The sequence below is a fragment of the Rhinatrema bivittatum genome, chromosome 17 (assembly GCF_901001135.1).
Source record: "Rhinatrema bivittatum chromosome 17, aRhiBiv1.1, whole genome shotgun sequence".
Lineage (NCBI taxonomy): Eukaryota > Metazoa > Chordata > Amphibia > Gymnophiona > Rhinatrematidae > Rhinatrema > Rhinatrema bivittatum.
In genome coordinates, this window is record NC_042631.1 from 12,958,563 (window position 1) to 12,986,250 (window position 27,688).

Below are 27,688 nucleotides of genomic sequence, written 5' to 3' on the forward strand. Positions count from 1 at the left end.
AAAATAAACCTTGACACTGGAGTTCCCCAAGGCTCCGCACTATCGGCGACACTCTTCAACATTTATCTTCTCCCGATATGCCACTTCCTCTCAAACCTTACACTGACTCACTTCTTATATGCTGATGACATCCAAATACTTATCCCAATACAAAACTCTCTGGAAGACACCTACAAAAAAAACAGCCAACTACCTCACCAAAATAAAGCATCTACTAACCAACATGAGACTTATCCTAAACATCGATAAGACAGAAATAATCATGCTGGATAGAAAGAACAACCCTATGCACATTCCACCAATCAACACAATGAATCAAAATACAGCAATCCCCCCTGTCACCCTTGCCCGCAACCTAGGAGTCATAATTGACAAGGAACTATCCTTCAAGAACCACATCTCTGCAAAAATCAAAGACGAATATCACAAACTCCTAATCCTGCGATACCTAAAACCTTTCCTTTCCCCCAACAACTTCAGAACAGTCCTCCAACAACTCATCTTCTCCAACCTGGATTACTGCAACTCCATGCTATTCAACTTACCTCTCACCACCATCCGACCTCTCCAAATCCTTCAAAATAAAGCTGCCAGAATACACACAGGAACGAAAACATATGATCACATTACTCCAACTCTCATTTCACTACACTGGCTCCCAATAAAATACAGGATAGACTACAAAATACTGTCCATAATACACAAAATAATATATGAAAAACAAACAAATTGGCTAAGTGCATCCATAAAACTCCACTCACCAAACCGAAATCTCCGTTCAGCTAACAAAGGTCTATTAAAAATTCCACCTGCTTGTCAGAAACTTACCTCAACTCGGAAGAGAGCCATATCCCTAGGAAGCCCCGAACTATGGAATTCCCTCCCAACCGAACTGAGAACACAACTAAATTTAAAAACCTTAAAAAAAGAACTAAAAACTTTGATGTTCACCAAAGCCTACCAAAACACCCTATGACTCTATGCTACAACCTCCCTCACTACTAGCCCATATAAACATGCAGAATCAATCCAAAGCACGTAAGTTAACCTGAACAATTTAACAACCAAACTATGTTTTAATGACTAAGATAACTATGTTAACAAGCATATGAATTTTTGTACACTCTGTTAAACATCGAAACTTTGTAAACCGTTGTAATGGCGAAACCGAACGATGGTATATAAAACTCGATAAATAAATAAATAAACAAACTGCCTTCTGTTGGAGATTCTTTCCATGATGAATGGTAGGTGCTGTAAAAGAAAATGCCTGAGATCATATTCCACCAACTTAAAATCTTGCTTATTACTACACTCTGCAGGTTGCGCCCTTTAGTTTAATCCAAATGCTTCAATATCCCATATTCATTTTTTATCCCCATGACCTAGAAGAGATTATAAATCTGAAATCCATAGTCTGAGAATATAATTGCCTCTTGAAAGTCACTGCCTCTTCCTGCGTGACAACTCTTTTGCACACAGTGTAGTACATAGTGCTGGAGATAGAATCATGAAATGAACTGCATTGCCCTAGAGTGCTACATTCGGTTTGAGCACTAGAGAGTGGCCAGTAGAGGAATGGTGATGGTACTCAGGCACAGATGGTAGAAATGCTTATGTATATATGGCAGAAAATGGAGCCTATTAATACAGCGCAGACACCTTAAGATATAACAGTTACGTTATGTGCCCAAGGCATTTACATCAGCGGGCAATAACATACTCCAAGTCGTACTGCATACAATGATAAAAATCCCCCTTCTCATTTGACACTTTCTAAGAAAAATGGTTTTACAGAAGCACTGTAAGTCATGTAACCTAAGGAGGAGATGGTGAGCAACAGGAAAAATTGCTTGTTCTGCATTTTAATAGAAATCTGCTCGTTTTACTAAAGTCTTTTACAAAATCTTGGAACCTTCTCCAGCTCCGCAAACGCATCTACCACTCCCCCTTCTAAATCACCAGGAGGCTCGTTAATTGGATAAGATTCAACTTGTTTAATGATATCATGTCTGGGAGACTCCTTTTTAGGTACCCATTATCTGATTCTTGGGTGGTAAACACAAAGTCTGGGGGGTTTGTTCTCACCAAAGATGCAAAACATCTTTTTTCTTTCTATGAAAGAATTTTCACAGGTTTACTTCAGGTCAATTCCTCATTGGTGCAAAGTCTACTTGTTCTTTTAATCACATGTGCGCTCTCACTTTGAAATCTGCTGTGGGTACAAAGCTTGCCCGGTACTGGGACCTGCTTTCCCTGCGGGCAGAATTTTGCTGGAAAAGTGCGCACATAGAGTTGAAAATGCCGTCTGCACTTTTCCTCCCTTGATTTCAATACACCTACGTGGATGCCGCCTTTCAAGGAGGATAAAAGTGTGCACATTACAGACAGGTGCAATATCAGCACGGGGAAAACGGGCGCTCATAGAAACATAGAAATGACGGCAGAAGATGACCAAACGGCCCATCCAGTCTGCCCAGCAAGCTTTCACACTTATTTTTGTTCATACTTATCTGTTACTCTTGGCCCTTATTAGTAACTTTTTGGTTCTATTTCCCTTCCATCCCCACCATTGATGTAGACAGCAGTGCTGGAGCTGCCTCTAAATGAAGTATCTAGCTAATTGGTTAGGGGTAGTAACCGCTGTAATAAGCAAGCTACTCCCACACTTGTTTACCCTGCCTGTGCAATTCAGTCCTTGTTGGTTGTCTGAATATAAATCCTCTTTACTTCATTCCCCCCTGCCATTGAAGCAGTGAGCTGCGCTGGATATGTATTCCAGTGAAGTATCAGGCTTAATTGATTTGGGGTAGTACCTGCCATAACAAGCAAGCTACTCCCATGCTTATTTGTTTACCCAGACTATGTAATTCAGTCCTTGTTGGTTGTTGTCAGAATATAAATCATCTTTTCTTCATTCTCTCTGCTGTTGAAGCAGAGAGCTATGCTGGATATGCATTGAAAGTGAAGTATCAGACTTATTTGGTTTGGAATAGTAACAGCTGTAACAAGCAAGCTACTCCCCTGCTTTTTTGTGGATGCAAATCCTTTTTTTCCACATTTCCTCTTGCCGTTGAAGCATAAATGATTGAGCACCCGCTCTCCCAACGCGCGCCGATCCACCTCTCCGGGGTGCCAGATTTCATATTTAGATCGGCTGCAGTGGTAAAAAGGAGGCGCTAGGGGAAATTGTGTGCACCTAGTGCTTCCTCAACAGCAGGCGCCCAGGAGAGGTCAGCTATCAGCTGGTTAGGAAAACAGATACTCAATTTTACAGGTTAGGAAAATGGGCACTCATTAATTGAGCATCCCTTTTCTTAACCTGACTGCCGGGACATTTTTTTTTTTTTTTTTTTTTTAAATGTTCTCCTGCTCTGGACAGGCGTTAATTTCTGAGGGTAAAAATGTGTGCATTGGGCGCACATTTTTTTTTTTTTATTCATGGAAGAATAGCTAATAGCCTCATCAACATGCATTTGCATGTGACTGCTATTAGCTTCGTGGGGGGGAGGGGGGTTGGGCATGCGTTTTGGATGTGCTAATCCCCTTAGAGCATAAGGGGTTGTGGGCACACGTCCGACCACGGGTAAACAGTGCGCTCACTTGAGTGCACTGTATTGCATCGGACTGATTGTGGCAGAACGTCCAAGACTCTTGACTGCACTGAGAGGGCAATTTTCAGAGATCCGATTAACACAGGTAAAATGCTTCTTACCCCATAAACCCCATAAACCCCATAAGGCCTTTTAAATTCCCTTCCCCCCGGCGGGCCTGACCGTCGATCCCGCGGCTCAGCGGCAGCCCCACGATACTAAGACCCGCCCACCAACGCGAACAGCCAATCAAGCTGCAGAGGGACTTTTAAAATTCTTCACCCTCCGGCGGCGTCTCTATTTCCTGCTGCCCCTACTTACCTAAAGCTGCAGCGATCACGAAGGGAGGCCTGCGCGGTCGGCGCCCAGACCCGTCGGGGTAAGGCCTTTTAAATTCCCTTCCCCCCGGCGGGCCTGACCGTCGATCCCGCGGCTCAGCGGCAGCCCCACGATACTAAGACCCGCCCACCAACGCGAACAGCCAATCAAGCTGCAGAGGGACTTTTAAAATTCTTCACACTCCGGCGTCGCGCGCCGAAGGGGCGCGACAAAGGGGCCTGCCCCTTTGTCGCGCCCCTTCGGCGCGGCCCCAAGGAAGCCCTGAGTCTACATCCTGGTCTTTGGTTTGAGTTTATAATTCCATTCTATCTCTGTCCGCCCTCCTACCAGCTCATTCAACATATCAGCACCAACAAACAAAGCACAAACATCACTAAAGAACGGCTTTAACTGTCCAGCCCCATCTATCTACAAAAGAACTGGTAAACCAAACCACATACAGGTAGATAGTGGCACCAGAGACTCCAAGCCACCGATCTACATAACCCAAACAAACTTCACAAAGAAAGCTCGCAGAACTTCCAGATCTACCAGCAGACCCCTCAGAAGATTTGTAATATCTCATTATACGACCACCCAATACCACCAGGTCTTCCTTAAGCTTCCACTTAACATTCACCCATCTTTCTCCGGACTGCACTCACCCAACATACCCCATCATACATACAGCACTCTTCTAACATTATCCACCCAGCACTCTTCAAACCACATTCGTCCAGCTCTCTTCAGACAGCATTCGCCTAGCACTCCTGTTAACCGTAACAATTCCCACAGTCTTCCACTTCAGCCACTTACATCCCAACATGCACCCCCTCACAATTCCCATTATCCACAATCCCAAATGGAGAACACCAAAGCCCCCTTCCCTCCCCCATCACAATCGTCAACAGAGGCTCAGGCCCATCTTACTGACACCACTCACTCAATTCCTTGGACTAACTCTCTTCTCACTCACATTGATTAATGCGCAATCGATCGCTAAGAAAAGTCATATATTCAACGACTACCTATCCGATACAAAACCTGACATCTGTGCTATCACAGAAACCTGGCTAAAACCCACCGACACTGCACTAATAAATCAGTTACCCATACAGGATTATGATGTTCTCTCTATTCCCAGACCTAAAAAAAGAGGAGGTGGACTTCTCCTCGCAGCCAAAAAAACGCTGGGTCTGACTTTGCAGACTTCCAATAACATATCAAAGATTGAATTTGCCCTATTCAACTCAAAACATCTGACTATCGGCCTAATCTATGCTCCCCCCCGGAATACTGGAAGCTGACCCATCTTCCATCATAGAACTTACAGCAAAACACCTAAATTCCACGAAACCTACCATCCTCATGGGAGATTTTAATCTACATGTAGATATCCAACCTCATTCTACCAACTGTAAAACTTTTCTCTCCTCTCTCAACAATATGGGTTTCAGACAAATAGTGACTGAACCAACCCACAAAGCAGGACATACGCTGGACCTTATCTTTATAAATGAAGGTATCACAACCCACACCACTCCAACTTGCACTCCAATACCTTGGTCAGACCATCGAATTATATCATCGGTTTTAAAAATAAAAGAACTTCCACCACAATCCACACAACCTATAACTATATCGCTTAGGAAACAGTGCTCAGGAGACCAACTCGGTGAACACCTAGCCAAGGAACTTGAGCACCTAGACCTATCCGACGTAAACTCAGCAACTTCATCATGGACCAACATCACTAAAAAGGTTGCAGATCAAATTTGCCCCATGACAACTAAATCTATCATTCCAAACAAAGACAACAGGAGACCCTGGTTCACACCAGAGCTAAAAAATCATAAACACGAGTTGAGATGCAAGGAACAAAATTGGCGAAAAAACCCATCTACAACCACCCTCCTCATCTACAAATCATGCCTTAACTCATACAGAAACAACATCAACACAACAAAAAGAATATTCTTCTCCAAAAAAATCCACCACCTCATCTTTGATTCAAGAGCTCTTTTCTCCTATGTATCAACCCTCACAAAACCCCCGGCACCGACCATTCCAGATGATCAAGCACTCACTAAAGTGAACGAACTAGCAGACTTTTTCGACAACAAAATCACTTCACTTCTAGCTCCCCTCAAGGGACCATCTACACATCCAAAACACGTAATCAACCTCACCCCCCAATCTTCGCAATCACCCGCTCAACAAACACCTCATTCAACCGCTCAACCACCACTCCCAACAGATCAACAACCATCGCACCCAAATGTTAAACAACCTAACACTAACACTTCACTAACACTATTCAACACTTTTGAGCTCACATCCACTCTAGAAATAGAGAATATTCTCAAGAAGATAAAACCATCCTCTCATCCATCAGACCACATTCCATACAACAAACTGTGTCTGATCTCCAACACCATAGCCAAACCTTTAGCAGACATTATTAACTGCTCCTTCTCTCAAGGACATGTCCCGAACCAACTCAAGTTAGCCATGCTCAAGCCGCTCCTCAAAAAACCTAACTTACCCACCTCAGACCCAGCAAACTTTAGACCCATAGCAAACCTCCCGTTGATTGCCAGAGTTATGGAGAAAGTTGTAAACAAACAACTTACAGAATATCTTGACGAAAACAACATCCTCACCTCAAACCAATTTGGCTTTCGCAAGTCTATGAATACCGAATCATTATTAACATCATTATCAGACACTATCATTTTCAACCTAGAAAAGGGCCAACCTTGCCTCCTCGCTCTCCTTGATCTTTCATCAGCGTTTGATACCGTTAACCACTCATGCCTCCTGCAATGCCTAATAGACATTGGCATTACAGGATTAGTTTTTAACTGGTTCAAATCATTTTTGGAAAACAGAACATACAAGGTCAAGATAAATAACAAAGAGTCCCACACCATCGAATCCAAAAGGGGGGTACCACAAGGATCATCCCTCTCCCCGACTCTTTTCAATATTTATCTACTCCCACTTTGTCAAATTCTCACTAACCTTAAGCTAAGACATTACCTATACGCGGATGATATTCAAATCCTCATCCCTATAGAAGATTCCATATACAAAGCCATATCATTCTGGAATAAATGTCTGTCAGCTATCAACAATCTACTCACCAGCCTCAACTTGGTTCTAAATAAAAACAAAACTGAAATCCTCATTATAACTCCGGAAAACTATACCCCTTCCTCACATTCTAACACTAATCAACATCCGGTCACCACAGGGCTCTCCACCACACAACAAGTTAGAGATCTGGGAGTCATCATAGACAACAGACTCAGTCTCAACAAATTCGTCAACAACACAACAAAAGAATGTTTCTTTAAACTTCAAACATTAAAGAAACTCAAACCTCTCCTCCTATACAGAGACTTCCGCATGGTTTTACAAGCCATCATACTCCCAAAGCTGGATTATTGTAACTCTCTCCTCCTAGGCCTTCCAGCATGTACCATCAAACCACTTCAGATGGTCCTGAACGCCTCTGCAAGAATTCTATCAAATGCCAAAAAGAGAGATCATATCACCCCAATTCTCCACCATCTCCACTGGCTTCCAATTAAATACAGGATCCAGTTCAAGTCTTTAATGATGATACATAAGGCCTTACACAACATCGCACCTCTCTCAACCTAACATTCCAAATTCAATTACACACATCTGTGAAACCAACCAGAAGCGCCTATCAGAACAGACTAATCACACAACCTATGAAATCCGTTCTGAGGAAACGTGCATTATCCACAGCAGGCCCTTCACTTTGGAACTCGCTCCCTCCAGACCTTCGTTTAGAACCATGCCACTCTACATTTAAAGGGAAACTTAAGACTTGGCTTTTCAAACAAGCTTTCCCCTAGAGCCAAGAACACGAAGAAAAGTCTTTTCAAGCCCACAACGAGTTATTCAGATCTATTTTTTTCTTCCTTTGTTAATCAGAAATTTACACATGCTGACTTCAATGTAAAACTTATTACTTTGTTTTTGTTCAATGTAAAACTTCTTTTATTCTGTTCTATGTAAACCGCTATTTGTAGCGATAGTTACTGTTCTTTGTGAACCGGGGTGATATGTATATTATACAGGAACCTCCGGTATATAAATTAATTTAAATAAATAAATAAATAAACTGCTTTGAAAGTTGCCCTCTTAATCCACGATTATATTTATTCCAAATACAAAAATACTGTGTATAGTAATTACATTGAAAGGAAGATGACGGATTGAACAAGCCCTCCAGAAATCTTCTTGGCCAAACAAAATTAACTTTGATTCGCTTTGTAGCATGCTTAGTTATGTGTCAGAACTCGCCGACGGAAAATAATTGCTAATTCTTATCCTATCTCGCCTTAAGGCTTTGGAATGCCCCACCATCAACTACAATCACAGAGGATTAAAAGACAGATGAGTGATGAGTGTTTTACTGTCTAAAACAACATGAGTAACATTTCTGCACGGTAAATGAAAAACTGCAGTTCAACTACCTATTCAATGCAATAAATAGCTGAAATAAATATCTGACCTACAGCAAGGTCTATTCCCTGACTGACATCCCAACTGTCTTTCTCTGGACTGCTTTTAAAAAATGGTTGATTACACCACAGTTAAAACTGAGTCCATCAAAAATTCATGACCTGAGAACTGAGCACCATCGAACTCATTTTACTATTTGCAGTCTGGTCCTGTGATTGCCATTTAAATTAAGGCTGGAGAATTGCACTGGATAAATATAAACATTTTGCCAATATTTCTGCATTTATCAGCCCTTAAGCACGAAAGCTTGTTTAACTTAACAGATCGATGAACAAGGAGGAAATGATAAAACTGGGACACCCCGCTCTTTGGAGAACCAAAAATCAATAGACTGTATTGTGGCTTGCTCAAGAAAACCGGCAGTGCAATTTCTCCAGTCCTTGGTTTCCCACCGTTGGCCTCCTCTATTCACTGAACCTGGTTTATCAAGGATTAAATGGTTAGGGCATCCCAACAGAGAGGTTCCATTAAAAGCAAACATAGTCCATATTGCCTATATGTAAAAAATCACCAAAGCTAATGATTTCCGAATTATCCCAAACAACTGAAAAGCAGGTTGCTAATACAAACAAAAACCACACTTTGAAATGTCTCTATGCCAATGCCAGAAGTCTAAGAAGTAAGATGGGGAGAGTTAGAGTGTATAGCAGCAAATGATGAGATTGACATAATTGGCATCACAGAGACTTGGTGGAAGAAGGATAACCAATGGGACAGTGCTATATCAGGGTACAAATTATATCGCAATGATAGGGAGGATCAACTTGGTGGGGGTGTGGCACTTTATGTCCAGGAGAGTATAGAGTCCAACAGGATAAAGATCATACAAGAGAGTAAATGCTCAGTAGAATCTATATGGGTAGAAATCCCATGTGTATTGGGTAAGAGTTTAGTGATAGGAGTATACTACAGTCCACCTGGATAAAATGGTCAGACAGATGATGAAATGCTAAGAGAAATCAGGGAAGCTAACCAATTTGGCAGTGCAATAATAATGGGAGATTTCAATTACCCCAATATTGACTGGGTAAATGTGACATCAGGACTAGGTAGAGACGTAAAGTTCCTGGGTGTAATAAATGACTGCTTCATGGAGCAATTGGTTCAGGAACCAACAAGAGAGGGAGCTATTTTAGATTTAATTCTTAGTGGAATGCAGGATTTGGAGAGAGAGGTAACGGTGGTGGGCCACTTGGCAATAGCGATCATAACATGATCAGATTTGAACTAATAACTGGAAGGGGGACAATAAGTAAATCTGCAGCTCTAACACTAAACTTTCAAAAGAGAAACTTTGATAAAATGAGGAAAATAGTTAGAAAAAACTGAAAGGTGCAGCTCCAAAGGTTAAAAGTGTTCAACAAGATTGGACATTGTTTAAAAATACAATCCTGGAGGAGGGAGAGGAGAAAAGACCTACTTGGGGTGAGGTTTCCGGCCCCGTTGCCCTGCTCCACCTTCTTGACGTCATCCACTGCGACTACTCTTTGCCTACAAAAACGCCGCTGCCGCGGTAGTTACTGAGGAGGGAGAGGAGAAAAGACCTACTTGGGGTGAGGTTTCCGGCCCCGTTGCCCTGCTCCACCTTCTTGACGTCATCCACTGCGACTACTCTTTGCCTACAAAAACGCCGCTGCCGCGGTAGTTACTGAGGAGGGAGAGGAGAAAAGACCTACTTGGGGTGAGGTTTCCGGCCCCGTTGCCCTGCTCCACCTTCTTGACGTCATCCACTGCGACTACTCTTTGCCTACAAAAACGCCGCTGCCGCGGTAGTTACTGAGGAGGGAGAGGAGAAAAGACCTACTTGGGGTGAGGTTTCCGGCCCCGTTGCCCTGCTCCACCTTCTTGACGTCATCCACTGCGACTACTCTTTGCCTACAAAAACGCCCCTACCGCGGCGCGGAGCGTCCGCCGGCGCGACGTCGAAGCCGCGCGCCGTCAAAGGGGCGCGCGACTTATTTTGCGACTTGCTTTCGACGGCTGTAGACGAAGGAGAATATATTGATATCTGTGAACAGGTCTGGATCTCTCCTATACCTCCCGGAGGACCAAGAGATTCCTAGAAGGAAGTTTGTGTGGTAAGAACCCTCTCTCTTAAATTGACTATTTAGTATGCCACATACTAAGCGAAAGGGGCGATTGCGGGTTGATCCCTCTGTATCTGCGCAATCTCACCCCTCTCAGCAAGTGATTGAGGGTTTTTTCTCACCTATAGCAGTATCAACACCGGGAGCTGGGTCCGTTGAAGGATTAGGGTTGGAGCAAAACCTTACCCTTCTGGACATGCAGACGTCTCTAAGCCCCGGAGCACCTCAAAAGCCTTCACACCCAACCCAGAGTCACTTCCAAGGTTTAACTCATGAGAAGCAGAGAGAATCATGCAGTCTCATGAGTGCAGAGGAGAAGCCTGGGAGTGTTACTAGTGGGGGAAATATAATATCGGATAGGTGTGAGGGGAACCTGACAACAGAAATCCCACAGATTTCACAAGTTTGTCAGGAAGGAGTGGTGACATCAAATCTCATTTTGGAAAAACTAATACAACCAGAAGTAATCACACTGGACTCCATATGGAAGGCCCTAATGACAATGGAAAATTCTATTACATTATTAACTAAATCTATAAATGTTTCTAATAACAAAGTTAATGATTTAAATGTTGTAATTAACACTCATGAGATAAAAATGAATGAGATGTCTGTTCAATTATCAGCTATGAAAGATATACAAGTTAACTTGATAAAATCTGATGAGGTAATGAAGAGAAATTATGAAAGGATTGAGAATAGGATGAGATATTTAAACTTAAGAATTGTGAATTTTCCAAGTATGAAATTAATCTCATCAAAAGAATTACTTAAAAAATACATGGTTAATGTCCTTTTGATTCCATCAGATAAAATACCAACTTTCTCAAGAATATATTTTATACCAAACGTAGGAGAAAGAAAAGAAGTCAAAACACCTGATGTTAATATAGAAACAGAGTTAACAGCCTATTTGGAGGCACCCTCGGAAGAACAAATAGATTTTAGGGGGACATTACTTGTATCCTTCATAAATGAAATGGATAGAGACATGATCTTGAAAGTATTTCTTCAGAATCGTGAGAAAAAGTTTTATGATCAAAAGATATGGATCTACCCAGATCTTATGAGGGATACCCAAATGAGGAGGAAAAGATTTGTAGAAATGTCACAAGAGGCAAAAACATTGGGGATTCAAATATTGATTAAATATCCGTGTAAATGTATGTTTACATACAAGAATAACAAATACATTTATTATGAGCCGGTACATCTGAGAGAATTTATAAATAAATGTAAGAATGAGATTAATGACACCCAAGTTAAATGAGATGCATATATAATTAGGATATCTGCTTACAACTTCCTATAAATTGAAATAATAATGTCTTATTTTTATGCTCATGTTAAATTTTTTGGGTCCTTGTTTGCCTTTAAATTTATACAGAAGAATGGCTTGTATAGAAAGCTAAGAAATTCTTTTGAAAAAAAAAAAAAATACAATCCTAGAGGCACAGTCCATATGTATTCCACGCTTTAAGAAAGATGGAAGGAAGGCAAAACAATTACCGTCATGGTTAGGTGAGGTGAAAGAGGCTATTTTAGCCAAAAAAAATCCTTCAAAAATTGGAAGAAGATTCCATCTGAAGAAAATAGGATAAAACATAAGCATTGTCAAGTGTAAAACATCGATAAGACAGGCAGAGAGAATTTGAAACATTGATTCAAATTGATACATTACAGGAGGACCTTGCAAGACTGGAAGATTGGGCATCCAAATGGCAGATGAAATTTAATGTGGACAAGTGCAAGGTGTTGCATATAGGGAAAAATAACCTATGCTATAATTACACAATGTTAGGTCCCATATTAGGAGCTACCACCCAGGAAAAAGATCTAGGCATCATAGTGGATAATACTTTAAAATCGTCGGCTCAGTGTGCTGCGGCAGTCAAAATAGCAAACAGAATGTTAGGAATTATTAGGAAGGGAATGGTGAATAAAACGGAAAATGTCATAATGCCTCTGTATCGCTCCATGGTGAGACCACACCTTGAATACTGTGTACAATTCTGGTCGCCGCATCTCAAAAAAGATATAGTTGTGATGGAGAAGGTACAGAGAAAGGCAACCAAAATGATAAAGGGGATGGAACAGCTCCCCTATGAGGAAAGACTAAAGAGGTTAGGACTGTTCAGCTTGGAGAAGAGACGGCTGAGGGGGGATATATAGAGGTCTTTAAGATCATGAGAGGTCTTGAACGAGTAGATGTGAATCGGTTATTTACACTTTCGACTAATAGAAGGACTAGGGGGCATTCCATGAAGTTAGCAAGTAGCACATTTAAGACTAATTGGAGAAAATTATTTTTCACTCAACGCACAAAAAAGCTCTGGAATTTGTTGCCAGAGGATGTGGTTAGTGCAGTTAGTGTAGCTGGGTTAAAAAAAGGTTTGGATAAGTTCTTGGAGGAGAAGTCCATTAATGGCTATTAATCAAAGTTTACTTAGGGAATAGCCACTGCTATTAATTGCATCAGTAGCATGGGATCTTCTTAGTGTTTGGGTAATTGTCAGGTTCTTGGGGCCTGGTTTGGCCTCTGTTGGAAACAGGATGCTGGACTTGATGGACCCCTTGGTCTGACTCAGCATGGCAATTTCTTATGTTCTATTTCAAACACAGGAACGCTAAGTAACTTGTTCCTCTTCAAGATCATATCGTGATTGGTAGCAAAGGGAGAAGAACAATCAAAAGACAACGTTTTATCCATAATCTCTAGATACAGGGAATGGGAATTAGTAATTTTGGTCTACTCTATTATTTAAGAATGCTTTATGGGGGTAATTTTGAAACATGGTTATAAGAACGTAAATGTGCTTTTTGAAAATTACCCTGGAGTTTGTACGTGTAAAATCTGCAGTGAAACGAGTTTGCAGAGAGGTATTCCCAAAAGCAGAACTGGGGCAGGGAAATCATTTACGAGTGTACCTTTGATTTTCAAACATTCAAACTCAAAATGTTCTCCTATACATTTATATCTGATCTCTAGCTGATGAAAATGTGAGCACCTATGCCATGCTAAAGCATGTGGATTCCTTCTACCCTTCAAAGTGAATTTATTTACACTAGAGCTGTAATAAAATTGTCCTTCCTGGTTTTAAACAATATTAAGGCAAAACATTACGTTTTCTAGGAAATCATTTGCTAGCATTAAAATAGTCTTAGCACGAAAGGTATAAAAATACCTGAATCTCTAGTAATGTATTAACTTCATAACTTTTACTGTTCAATACTATTTATGCTAAACAAACAACTTATAAAATTCATTCTGTGGAATTTCAAACAGAGAGAGAGAAAAAAAAATCTCCTTTTCATCAGGAAAGATGAACAGAATTGATGCATTCCATTCACAGGAAATGGACATAAATAACCCCCCTCCCCCCTCTACACACACACGCTCACAGTTTTGTTACTTTGCTCCATGCTCAAGAATATTCTTGAAGATGAGAAATGTTGGGTACTGTAGCACTGCCAGCCTTCATTCTATCCACAACTGTCTATGATCCAATGAAAGCAGAACCTCCAATAGAAACCCTGCAGTCCTCATACGCTCAGCACCGCAGTAATGAGATGCAAGCGCATACTTACACTCCCCACAGAGACCACATTTCCATGCAATCCAAAACTTAAGAGCTCATGCCTTTTGCTGGAATGCGATATAGATTATTTTCAATTTTTCAATTTTAGTATTTTCAAAACCCACAGTATCTCGTTTCTTCTGTATTTTCTTTATGGTTGGGCTCGCCTTTCTGGAAAACTGTACATCTGGTGAAGGGTCCGAAACAGAATTCCCAACAACTGAGTTATCAGTCACTGAGTTATATAGAATTGTATGGGGTTTTCCTAAGCAATTGGGTTCCAAGATGTTACCACAATGCACATGCACATTCAGTAAAAGGTAATACACAAACCATAAATATGGGAGTTTGACAGGGTTCCACAAAGAAGGCCTTAACCCTTAAATTTTAGGACTGGTGTGATTTTTGGATCAAAGAGAGTCGTAGATGAATGGAAATGTACGTGAATGTGTGCCTTTTGGAATCAACTTGAGTATGACCCCCCATGATGTCACTCTGACCTCTGTTTCTGACAAATCTTCAAAATCAGAACTTCAATTCAAACTCAGTGCGCTAAAAGGTGAAATTCCAACACGCCCTTACCTATGCCATTGTGGCATTTTGACTTAGGAACCCCTACACACGCAGCAGCCATTCACTCTCTTTCTGCCTGCAGAAAACTTGGCATGCAGTTACTGAAGTGCAGCTTTCATCCCTAAAATGTGCTGTTTTCGGTTTCTACAGGCTGTCAGGACTTTTGAAGCTAAAGAAAAAGGCTGCAGCTTTAATAAGAGACCCAGTAAAAAAAAAAAAAAAAAGATTCTTTCCAAGAGTGTGTTTTAGGCTTTTAAGTGACGAGGCCATGCTGTAATTTGAGAGCAGACAGATCCAGAGGATATCCTTAGCCTGGAGAAAGGGGCTTTAGATTTCCAGCCCAGATGTGGAAGCAGGGCAGCAGCTCGCAGTACCAGAGGCAGGCAGGCAAGGCTATCTGATTGCAGAGCTCCTCTTCCTCCGCTGCACTCTCTGCAGGACTGGGAAGGAGAACAGAGCGGCGCGCGCTGCTTCCTCGTGTCTGTGCGCGAGAGGGCGAGGACCCTGGGCTCTCGGCGGCGCTGAGCTTCTCAATTAAGACTTTTGCAGCGGGATCGCCCCTTTGCTGACTCGGCTTGGGGTCTTGGGGACGCGGGATTGTTCGTTAGGCGGCCCCTTGCAAGATCTCAAATGAAGCAGATTTGGAATCTGAAGATCGGATGAAGGCGCCACCGCGGAGTTGCTGCCTGCGCACCACGGGGGTCGTCGCTTAAGGTCTTCCCGGGGCTCCTGAACGTCTCCGAAGACCGGAAGCTTTCCGCCTAGCTCGCCGCCGCGACCTTTCTTCGGACAAGCCACCCGCGATGCAGCCACTTCAGCTACTGTGGCTTGCAGCCTTGTGCAGTTTGTGCCGAGCTTTCTACGAAGGTCCCCTGCAACCGGAGATATCGAACGGCACCTTCCACCACTACTTTGTGCCGGATGGCGATTTCGAGGAAAACGACGAGCCCGAGAAATGCCAGATGCTGTTCAAGGTGACCAATAACAAGCAGTGCCCCCTGGGAGAAAGTCAGACCCTCTCCCTGAGGGACGAATTCGTCAGCATCAAACGCCAGATCGAGGACGCGGACCGCGTGCTGGAGAGCATCGTGAAGAGCATTTCCTACGACCTGGACGGGGAGGAGAGCTACGGCAAGTACCTGCGGCGGGAGTCCGGTCAGATCGGGGAGGCCTTCACCGGCTCGGACAAGTCCCTGGCGGAGCTGGAGGTGAAGTTCAAGCAGAGCCAGGACGGCGAGCAGCAGCACGAGGAGGAGAAGACCCTGGGCCACGACTTCCTGGACATGATGCTGCACACGCGCGCGGTGCTGAGGGAAACGCTGGACCTCTCCTTCGGCCTGCGGGACAAGCACGAGCTGCTGGCGCTGACCATCCGCAGCCACGGCACCCGGCTGAGCCGGCTCAAGAACGAGTACCTGAAGGCATAACTAGCCGCTGCTGCACAGCCGATCGCAGGAGGGGGGGGGGGGGGGGGGGGGGGGGGGAGACATTGATTGTACGCGAGGCTCTCCGGGCTCCCCCTGGGGCTCCTGGAGAGGAAAGCAAAAAACTTCACCATGCACCTGGGACCTGAACTTAAAAGTGATCAAACTAAAACTAAATATCTCCATGGCACTTCGCGGCAAGTCCTGCCTGCTTGAAGGCAGAGAGAGCACCCTTTCAGTCAGGCCCCGTGCAGAGAAGTTTCTTTTCAGTATTTAAATCTCCATGCAACAGATCAACATTTTGGTTTGATTCTCGGATCCTTGCAAACCTGTCACCTTGCTGAATATATTGCTGTCACCAATAGCGATTTGCACCCATCTATAGCTGATGACGCGCTTTCCCTTTCCATATCTTCTCCAGGGCTATATTTATTGGGCAGGAGCTTGCATGCCTTCTAAAGGCTGCTGTTTGTAAATTGTACATATATATATGTTGCATTTGTTCGTATACACAATCTAACATCGTAGAGATGTTGCACATTAAAGGAGACCCATATTTAAAAAGCTGTAGAAGTTCTATCTCGAATCTTTGCTCCCAATCCTATTGCTAGGGGCAGAGGATTCTCCAAACTTTAGGTCTCCTGTTTGCCTGTCTCCACAAGAAAGAGTTATATTAGACTTAAGTTATCTTTTATTATTTTAGTTTCACATTTTTTCTCTCACTTATTCACATGTATGGATCTCTTGTAAAAGCTTAATTTCTCATTTTTCCTGCAACATGATTATACATTTTGCTTAATTAATTTACATTAAGAGCGGTGATTTTTATATCTGCTTGACAGACGAATTATATATTAGCAAACAGCAGTATTCCTTTTTCCATGGGTTTCTGGGGTGGGGGGGTGGATTTAAGTGCCCACCCACATCAGCTCTCAGATCCACAAGGGCCTCGACCTGATGAAGGGAATGACCTGTGCCAGGACACTCGATTTCTGCTGCTGCTGCTGTACCCTTGCTAGCATGAGTGATGTTTCTAATGCTTCAGCCACAGGCAATGGCGGAAAGTGCAGGGAGGTCTCTGCCAGATGATTTATGCTAACTGTACCTTGTCTGACGGGCGGCCTGTATTCCAGTGCCTTTCCTACAGGTCCTGAGGGCAGAATCAATCATTTTATGGGTAAGGAGACATGGCCCCTGTGCACACATGTCATATGTAAGGTACAGTTCTAGTTATCTGAGAGTCCTCTTATTTTTTAAATAATAAATATCTGAAGTCAAAAGCAGTTTTTTTTTCAATTCCATTTGGCTTTTTTTTTCTGTTTTGTTTAAATCTTGAATTATTTTTCTTTTCAGACTTTTCTTCTTCTTTTTCCACCAGTGCTAGTGGTTAGAGCCTTAATAAAATGAGCGCATCAGTTCAGTCAACTCAAGAAAATACAGATAAAAGAGAGAAAGGTCCCCTTTGTGGCTAAATTTCTCTCTCTGAATATGGACCGTTGACTAAAATTGTCTAAGTCTGCATAGATCTCTGCACAACTGCTGGCCAGTGGCACATTCTCTGAGAACTGCTGGTTTGCATGCACGGTTCAGCTTTTGAAACCCATGCTACAAGCTCATCACAAAAATACTGACCTAGACACAAACATTTTTCCATATAAAACTAATGGGTAGCTAGTCACCATGTCAGCACTGCACTGATATTTACAAAAGGAATCTTCAACATCTCTTACTGATAAAAAAAAAAAAAAATTCAGTTTTTACGTAATGTACAAGATTAATGGGCCTCGATTCCAGGAAATTCAGAAGAAGGACGCAAAAAATAAATCCTTCAAAGGAGAAAAACCTTCGTAGGACAGAGACAAACATTCCTAAAGCAGATCCAGATATTTTTCTGAAAGCACAAGAAAAATACAGCAGGACAAATATGCCCAGAATTTCAGGCATTTTCCCAGCTCAGGAATCCTGTACAGATGAGGCCGATGTGATGCCAGGTGATGGTCAGGCATTAGGATTACCAATTTTTCCACAGACCCTGACCGGACACTTGAGGACTGGGATGATGGCCCATCACTTTCTGATATTAGCATAAATTTGCATAGATTTGGCCCCCTGCTCCTGTCTCCTCTCTTTTCCCTCCAGCTGCCCCTCATCTCTCTCCCTCCTATTTCCTGTGCTCTCCCTTCTTCTCTTTTCCTGCCTCCTCCTAGCCTGTACCTCTTCTCTCTCCTCATTTTCAGTGCCCATCTGTCTCTTTCCATCCTCAGCCTGTGCCCCTACTTTCTCTTCCTCCAACATCATCTGTGCCCTATTAACTCTCTCCCTCCTCCATCCCCCAGTGTCATCGTCTGTGTTTCTGCCCCTCTAGCCTCTGTGTCCTCCTCTCTCCCTCCTTCATTCCATGTTCCCTCTCTCACCCCTTCCTTCCGTGTGTCTCCTCTAGTGTTTTCATCCAGCTTGTGCAGCTCCCTCTCTATCTCCCCCTCCTGTCTTTTTTGCCTCCTCTGTGCCTCTTTCTCTCCTCTGATGCACTTTTGAGATAAGCAGGAAGTGCTACTAGAGCAGCCCAGAGGAGGAAGAGATTGAGCTGTGTTCCCACCCCCTCTCCCCTCGGCAGCCAATCACAGAAGAGAGAGGAGGTGGGGAAAGAGCTGCTGAGCACCTGTTAAGGAGAGTGAGCTCAGGCGAGGTCCCACCCCCACTCCCCACAGCAGCCAATCACAGAAGAGAGAGGAGGTGGGGGAAGAGCCGCTGAGCACCTGCTAAGGAGAGTGAGCTCAGGCGAGGTCCCACCCCCACAGCAGCCAATCATAGAGAGGAGGTGGGGGAAGAGCTGCTGAGCACCTGCTAAGGAGAGTGAGCTCAGGCGAGGTCCCACCCCCACTCCCCACAGCAGCCAATCATAGAGAGAGGAGGTGGGGGAAGAGCCGCCGAGCACCTGCTAAGGAGAGTGAGCTCAGGCTAGGTCCCACCCCCACTCCCCACAGCAGCCAATCACAACACAGGGAGAGGAGATACACAGCAGGGCTGCCACTCCACTCTCGAGCTGCTCATTCTGCCTTAGCTCCCTCCCCGTCTGTAAACGGGGCCGTAGGGGAAAGGAGCTGTTTACCGCAGTAGCGAGATTTTTAGTATCTGGTCAGTACTTCTGACCGGACACTGAATATGTCAACAGAAAAATCGGACTGTCCGGTTCAAAACCGGGCAGCTGGCAACCCCATCAGGCATTAGTTGGAGCATCTTCTTGGAGAAGAAATGACTGAGAAGAGGATATGATGGGGGTGGAACAGATAAATAGTGAACATTGCTATTACTGCTGCTTAACATTTCTAAAGCATTACTTGATGTACGTTTCAATGTATAAACAACAAATAGAAGACGGTCCCTTCTCAACAGAGCTTACAGTCCCATCAAGACAAACATACAGATATTTACCTTATCAAACAGTACTAGTACCAGGGGACAGTGCATGAAACTAACTGGTAGCAGATTCCAAAAGACTAGAGGAAGTATGTATCTAACCAACACACAATAAAGCTGTAGAAATTGTTGCTGGAGGACGTAGTCAAGGCATCTAGCACAGTTGGCTTTGAATAAGATTTGGATATTAAGTTCCTGGAAGAAAAGTCCACAAATGATTATTAGCCAGTGGGAAAACTGCTGTTTAGCCCTGGGAGTGTGGATCTGCCTGGTAATCCCCAGTAATCTGGACTGGCCTCTGTTGCAGACAGGATGCTGGGCTCCATGGACCCTTAAGAACATAAGAACATGCCATACTGGGTCAGACCAAGGGTCCATCGAGCCCAGCATCCCGTTTCCAACAGTGGCCAAACCAGGCCACAAGAACCTGGCAAGGACCCAAAAACTAAGCCTCACCCAGCATGACCCACGTTTCCTATTCTTATGCTCAGTTCCTTAGTCACATGTTGCACTCTGTTAAAAGTAATGAAGTCCCTACAGTGCGTTCACATCACACAAAGCCCAACTAACTTTTCAGAAAGGCAATCCCTGTGGATCATAGGACGAGACATCTCACGGCTCTTACTGACTGCTTCCCATCGGAAGTCACCTGGCAATGGCACACTGTTCCTTTAGAACACGCATAGCTCCATCTGCTCTCCCTCCTAGCTTATGATTTAAGGGCTGGGTTTCCCAGGACCTGAAGTAAGGCAGAAGGTGGTGAAAGGAAGAGCCTATCCCCAAAACAACCCTCATTCTCTCGCTCTTTTTCATACCCTGAACTCTTTCAGCAGGAGGAAAGCAGAAAGGCAGAAGAGGAGGAGGTGAGGCAATTACAGGGATAACGAGACCCGGGGTGGGAAGGAGGAAGGAGGTGAGAGAATGAGAGGGGGAGGGGTGGAAGTGTTAAAGGTAGGGAAACGGGTAAGAAGGCAATGGAAGAAGGAAGGTATGGGGAAGCAGAGAGGAAGAATGTACCAGGGAAAGACAGTGAGAAAGGCGGAGGAGATGGAAGCAGTGAGGGGGGAAATGAAGATGAAAGCTATGGGATGGAAAAGAGGGAGGCAGCTGAGTAAATGGGAATTTAATAAAAGAGAGAAACGGAAAAAATACAGAACAGTGACATGAAAAAGAAAGATGGATAAAGCAATGGAAGAGGAGGTCGAAGTGGGATGTGGAAACGATTGCCTTGAAATGTATAAAACCCAGAGAGGGCGGTTCTGCACCGTGGCTGCTTCTTTCGCTCACCTGCCTCCTGCTGAAACGTAAGGAATTCTCGTAACCTCCTCACGCAGACTCTTCCAGTGCGTTCTGTGGTCGGGGGGCTGTGGTTGCTGAGTACTGAGGGCAGAGGCCCTGGAAGGACCGTCCTATGTGTTGGGGAAATATCGGCACGACCTATAACTACATATGGGCAGATTTTTAAATCTGCCCCCTTTTCTCAAGCCATTGATGCCACAGACAGCTAACACAGCTCATAACCCAGGACCCGGGAGCCTCTGCACTAAACTTAGCTTGCCAGTTTAGCATTTTGTCCACTATCAGCCTGATATTCGAAAGGTCTAAGAACATAAAACTTTAAGGCTTTTTAAATTTTAATCTAAGATGTGACTTTTCTCTTTTTTTTTCTGGGCTGAGGATCTAAATGTAGGCACAAGACATGTACACAAGACACCTACATTTAAATGCCTCAAAAGTGGACGAGGCTAAGGGCAGGCACAGGTCTGGGGGAGACAGCTAAGCAGCCAGGACTGATTTTTAGCACCAAACGTGGGCTGCCAAATCATTCCTCAATCTAGCCAGTCATCATCCCCCTCCCACCTGCCATGCAAAAAATTAAATTGTGGGGACCACAACCCCAAGGATCCCCTTTGTAGCCTGGCCAAATTTTAAATAACTAGGACGCCCAAGGGTGCCCCTCCATTCCCACCCACAGACTCCTGCCTGGCTACCCCCCAAAGCTAAGCTGGGGAGGCGCACTCTCACAGTCCTCCTGGCTTGTCTCCCCGGTGCTCTGATAGCACCAACTGTAGATGCTAAGCCATCTTTCAGCGAAAGGCCTGGATCTTGCAGGACCTTTCACAGATGCCCCTTTTGATATTCTGGATCTCTGATACGTTTGGCAGTCCTGTAAGTGATTTCAAGGCTGGTTGCATCTGCCACAATTCATTCTCAACTATGCTTCCTGACCGTCAGGGCCTCTTCGAGTGGGGGGGGGGGGGGGGGGGGTTTCGTCATGAGAGAGCACCTTTGAGTTTTTAATATTAAATTCCAGAATCTTGCTTAAGGGTTACAAGAAGCACAATAAGGTCAGGCAGTGTGTGGTCGTGCAGCAGCCTCCGCGGCACCTTCTGTAGACTCCAGTGCCTTTTCCAGCTCCTCAGTTCTTCACTCGTTGCCCCTTTCCCCTCCAGCCGCTCACAAGACATCAGACGCGCCATGGTTAACTTTCTTTCTCTCCTGGGGACCCAGCAGCTCTCCTGCTTCCTTCTGCACTGGCCAGCAGTGGCCCTAGCCAGGCTTACCTTTGTACACTTTTGAAGGAAGGAGGTGGAGCCAAGAGGAAAAGAGCACTGAGCATGCTCAGTTTAGCTCGTTCACACTGCTTCCCGTTCTCACACTACTTAGCACTGAGCCAGTACAGGTTTTGTATCACCATGCATGCTAGTACCGTGCACACAACATGGAGGAACTGTTAATGTGCGACCTGTTAAGGGGCATTTTAGCGTGCATATTATTTTAGTGACATTCAAGTTAAAATCCGTTTAGCATGAGCACTGGTGCATAGGCCCCATGGTCTCAAACCATTGCACTATTGCTGAATGAGCAAAATAATGCTTTAAATCTGAGAAACAGAAGCATGTGGATTTTACATTTGCAAAGACATACTACGAAACCCCTGTGGGTATGTTCAGGTAGTTTGTTTTCATTTTGCGTTTTGGGCTTCACTCAATAATGATTTTTCCATCAGAGTGGGAAAAATCCTTTTTTTGAATAAAGCCCATTGTGCATTTCTTCAACACAGTCACCCTGACTGCTCAGGGACTGATTCATCCGTTTAGAAACAGGAAAGGAGGTGATGGTAGGCAGCTGCTGAGGACAGGCAGGCAAATATATTGTAAGGGGGCCAGCCCGGTGACAAATGCTGTGCACGTCTATCTGGGTCACTCCTTATGTTCAATGTATCACCAACGCATGCCCATGCTCAGGGTCCCTGGTTCCATTGCTGGGCCAGGACTCTGCCTCCCGAGTCAGCAGGCGCTGTGGAGGCCTACCGGCGACTGGATGAAGTGCTCAGGAGCCCTGATGCGTGGCCCCCAGCTGAGGACTGACGGCTGCAAAGACTGAGCTCAGTACAGTGGAACGGAGGGAGAGGTATAAAACAAGGGAAAAGGTAGCCAGCATGCAAAGGCTCAGGACATCAGCCACCTGACCTGATGCTTAATAAAGAATTAAGAATCCGTGGTGTTTACCGGTTCTTTTTTCTTGGTTGCTTCTGCAATATTGGACCGGTTTCCAGTGTGTTTTCTTGGACTTTTCATGACATCAGCATGCCAGAATGCTCTGACTGTGCTGGAAGCCCAAAAGAGGAGGAGAAAACTGTCGAAGTACAAAAGAAAAAAAAAAATCTTGTAAGGTCTCCTGAGTCTGGAAAAAAGGCTTTTCAGGAGCATGAACAGAGTGATAACGTGCGTTTAAAGAGAGATTTTATGCAAACCCCCTGCCAAGACAGGAAATGCATAATCTACTTCATTACAATATGCATAAGGTTTATTATCTCTTTCTGGACATTCACATTCATATTTCTGGTAGCATCAGCACCCTATGGAAATGGGCTGAGGAGAGGACTCACATTGAGCCTGCTCGAGAAGCAGTGTCAGCGCAATCCAAGGACAAGAAGCCAAAAATGCTTGCCCACGCTTCAATCACTACTCTGCCTCACATGTACACGCTGGAAATTATTTATGCAGCCAAGCTCCAAAAAGCATAATGGGGAAAAAAAAACCTGGCAGACGAGACACCTATAGAAAATGCCTGGTTAGAGTCCAAAAGGTCCACCGCAATGAGTAAGCAAGGTCCAAAGCACGATGAACGACAGTCTTGAACTGAAAACACGCTTCCAACCCCTTCTGATCAAACTTTTCCTACGTCTGCAGCTTGGATTCCTCAAATGGCAAACCCTGGCCGCCATCTTCTTTCTCCAATGAAGCTGCATCTCAGTTTTCCAGTAATAAGATGGCCCAACAACCCAGAAGGGCTTAAACCGTCACGGAAGAAAAATATACACAACAGCCCAGGGCTCAAACAGTCTCATGACACCACTTGCACACCATGCACCTTCAGGACCAGATCCTTTCCCCTTTATCAGCTCCCTCCCTCCTCAACTCTATTTCCCCAACCAGGCACATTGAAATCCATATTCGGTTGCTGCGCAGCTCAGCTAGTTAGCTTGATAAAAACTTATCCGGCTATGTAGCCTATATAATTCAGCAGCGCGGATACATTTTTCTGGCTAACTAACGGGCCGATGCAGTAAAACCCGCGGGAGAGCCGGCCCGTAAGACAGGTGTGTAGGCTGACCAGAGTTAGCTGGATAACTTACTTCGGCTAACTCAGCTCTTCCCGGTTACACCCCTGGAGCGCTCCTGACTTATCTGCCCAAACTGCAGCTGAATAAGTGCCCAAATATTAATTTATCCAGATAACTTCTGAATTATCCTACTAAAATGTTTCTGAACATTGACCTCAGAGGTTGTGTAGTGAGCAAAGACCTCGCTGACCTTGGCAGGACAAAAGGGGGAGGAAAGCCTCCGGTGCACTCCAGCGAGTGAAATCAGTTTTGCAGCAGACCACAAGGGCCGCGCTAGAAAAACGAACGCGATCATTGCTACTTTTCTGAAGCAGAGGAGGGATGAAGGAAGGGACTTAGCGTCCGGGCCAACAAGGGGCAACTATTATCAGCGACATAGAAAGAAGGTGGGACCCCATGAAATTCTAGAAACCGTAGAGACATCGCTAACGGACAGAAGTGTTCTGCTTTCACAGCAGAATGATCTCCCTATTGCATCACATTTTACATTTTTATACTGCCTTACGTCATAAACATGAACCAAAACAGTTCTGGTTTGGCGTGCTGCACTTCTGCGCTCCTTGCCCCATTCTCTTTTTTTTATGGCTTGAGCCTTCCACTCCTGGGGCCTGATATTCAAGCGCGTTCAGCGCTCGATACCTGGATAAGTAGGACTTATCCGGTGATCTAGTGGGCCGCTGAAATATCTGGCTCACTAGATATGGCCAAGTCCAAAAGCAAAGCGCGTCAAGCAGCATTGTCTGAATTTTCAAGATGGCTCCTCACCCAATAAAAATGTTGCTTTGTTAATATATAAGGCTTGGGGGTAACCTGCATGGAGCGGCAGTTACTACCCTTAACAGAAACATGGGGGTAACCTGCACGGAGCGGCGGTTACTACCCTTAACAGAAACATGAGGGTAACCTGCACAGAGCGGCAGTTACTACCATAGGAAACTTGCTGGGCAGATTAGATAGACCATGTTGTCTTTTTCTTAGCTGGATATAACTTATCCGACGAAATAGTGTTTATACGCAGATATTTATGTTGCACGTGTGCTTTAACTGTTTGTATGTATCTGTGATTTGTGTGTTTGTGTATGCTGGGAGCCAGGGAATCGAGAAAATTGCAGGAAGCACGTGGTCCTAGCCAGTGTTAAGTTAGCAATCCTACCCATCCCACGAGGATCTCATCGATCAATCACTAACGGGTCAATGAGACTTTATGACATCACAAACCCTTGTGTAGCAAGCCCAAACAGGTGGGGCACTAGCTAGCCATGCAAAATGCTCTACCATTTTATAGAGAGAGAGATGTTTAATATACAGATGGTAAAATGTTGCAATACTATAAAACAGATTTTGTATTTAATGTTTACACTTATTTACTTTTCCATTTAATCTTATAAAGATCAGATTTGGTTTGGGCTATTTCCATCCTCGTGAATAGGCAGCAGAGGCTGCTGGTCTACATTACAGATCCTGTATTGTCATACTACCAAATTCTGTCCATCTGGCAAAATCCCAGTTTTCAGAAAAATATGCCAAATATATGACAGGCTTACAAGCAATTCAATTAATTTATTAGTTGGCCAAGGCAGATTTTGGCAGTGTTACTAAGCAGGAAAGCAGGAAATGAACTGGGAAATTTATCAACAGAAACAAAACTTGCAAACAACCAAAACTCTTTGATCTGTGAACAAAGGCTTGCAGTGCCTCTACCAGAGGTGGAAGAGGGAGTGGGTGCAGAACATGCATAATAAGGACATTAAGGGGATATTCACGCAGCATTAGGGAAGCTTCCCAGTTGCATCTCGAACCAAACATCTGGTTGGGGGTTTTTATTTCGTGTGGTTGGTTGATCTGTTTCTGTTTCACAAGGACATGGTTCAGCCCAGGCAAAACTCCAAACTATCATTATTATTATATGTGGCTGCACAGGCGTCTCTGCACCTTCCCTTCCAGAAAGCAGCAAAACTAATGTTAATCCACCTGTTCAGTCTTATTCCTTGTTCTCTTCCTCTGTTGTGGATTTTAGGCCTGGGTTAATTTGTGCAGGTTCGAGTGTTCTTTAACTTTCCAGCAGGCCGGTGCTGAAAGCAGCAGGCTGCTAAAGCACAGGAACCAGGGTCCAAATGCTGCCTGAGGCTCCCTGTGCCATCTTGGGCACCCTCCATGACCTCAGGCATAAGCTACACTTTTTTCCCCATAGACACACAATGGGGAAAAAAAGCCTTAGTAAATCAGGATCTTGGATTATAAACCCTTTGGGGACAGGGAAATCCCCCCTGGTACCTGAGTGTAATCCGCTTTGAACTGGCTGATCAGTCACAAAAGGCGAAATATAAATTTATGATAATAATAATAAAGGATGTCTTAATTTTAACCTGTGTGTAAATTAGTCTTTAGTCTGTACTTTCAATATGCAGGTGTTCTGCAGCACCACGGGCAGGGAAATGAGTGCCAGAGTGTCGGGAGGGGGAATGAGTGTGAGGGGGCCAGACATGTGCTGGGGGGGGGGGGGGGAATGAGTGTCTGGGGGCCACACATGTGCTGGGGGGGGGGATGAGTGTGAGGCAGTGGGGAGGGGGAACCAGTGTGTGTGGGCCAGCAGTGTGCGTGGGAAGGGAGAACGAGTGTGAGGAGGCCAGACATGTGTGGGGATAAGACATGGGGGGAATGAGTGTGAGGGGACCAGTTGTGTGTGGGAAGGGGGAATGAGTGTGAGGGGGGCCAGATGTGTGTGGGGATAAGACATGGGGGGGTCAGACGTGCTTGGAGGGGGGCTGAATATGAGGAGCTGTTTTGGGGTTTTTTTTATTGTTCACTTTGAAGGAGTTGAGACTGGAGAGGTGGTGCACCAGTCAGCCATATAACTGACCTGCATGGGAAGGGGGGCTGGATAGAAGCCATTACTGGATAATGAATTGGGAGTCTGAAAATGTCCTTCTAGCGCATAGAACAACCTGTGCATGACCTGTAAGTCACATTTTAGGGGACTAAATACTATTGCAAGCCCCTGTCTTTCCTGCATTACCCTCAGAAAGGGGCTTTGTGTGTGGAAATACCTGTACTAGAAGCAGCTTCCGGTGGCGGCACCAGGCCGCGTCGCCGACCTTCCCCCACTTCCGGCTCGGCCCCCAGCGAGGCTCCCTCCGGCCTGGGAGATGGAGTCCCTGCCGCCGGGGCCTGCCCGCTCCGGCAGGGAGAGGAGGGGCAGGGCGCTGACCTTTCCCCCACATCCCGCCCCCGCTATTAATAACAGCGCCGGATGCCGGGAGGCACCCGCTCCGCTCGCCAGCAGCCGCCGCCGCGCCGCTCGCCTGTCCCAGGTAACGCGCAGCCACCGAGCCGGGGCCGCTCCTCCTGCCCGCCCGGGGGGTGGGGGATGGGGTCCGCTCAGCAGCTGCAGAAAGCTCCCGCCTGTCACCTGCCCGCGCTCCCTCCCCTCCTGCCCGCCCGGGGGGTCCGCTCAGCAGCTGCAGAAAGCTCCCGCCTGTCACCTGCCCGCGCTCCCTCCCCTCCT

At 44.9% G+C, this 27,688-nt stretch overlaps 2 protein-coding genes and 1 long non-coding RNA gene across 3 annotated transcripts in view; 2 read left to right on the forward strand and 1 right to left on the reverse strand.

Annotated features, from left to right (window-relative positions):
* Nucleotides 1–27,363, reverse strand: part of LOC115079502 — an 80,800-nt gene extending 53,437 nt beyond the window's left edge. Inside the window, exon 1 of the long non-coding RNA XR_003853299.1 lies at nucleotides 27,231–27,363. This is a non-coding gene — a long non-coding RNA (uncharacterized LOC115079502). The remainder of the gene's footprint in view (nucleotides 1–27,230) is intronic.
* Nucleotides 14,983–17,429, forward strand: FIBIN (fin bud initiation factor homolog). The gene has a single exon (XM_029583124.1). The coding sequence runs from the start codon at nucleotides 15,516–15,518 to the stop codon at nucleotides 16,137–16,139; it is 624 nt and encodes a 207-aa protein (XP_029438984.1). The 5' UTR covers nucleotides 14,983–15,515; the 3' UTR covers nucleotides 16,140–17,429.
* BBOX1 (gamma-butyrobetaine hydroxylase 1) overlaps nucleotides 27,355–27,688 on the forward strand; it is an 80,597-nt gene continuing 80,263 nt past the window's right edge. The window contains 1 exon segment of the mRNA XM_029583123.1: nucleotides 27,355–27,494. The gene's annotated coding sequence lies outside the window, so the exon portion shown is untranslated.

Coding starts and splice junctions, on each gene's coding strand:
- FIBIN (XM_029583124.1), top strand. CDS start 15,516: ATGCAGCCACTTCAGCTACTGTGGCTTGCAGCCTTGTGCAGTTTGTGC.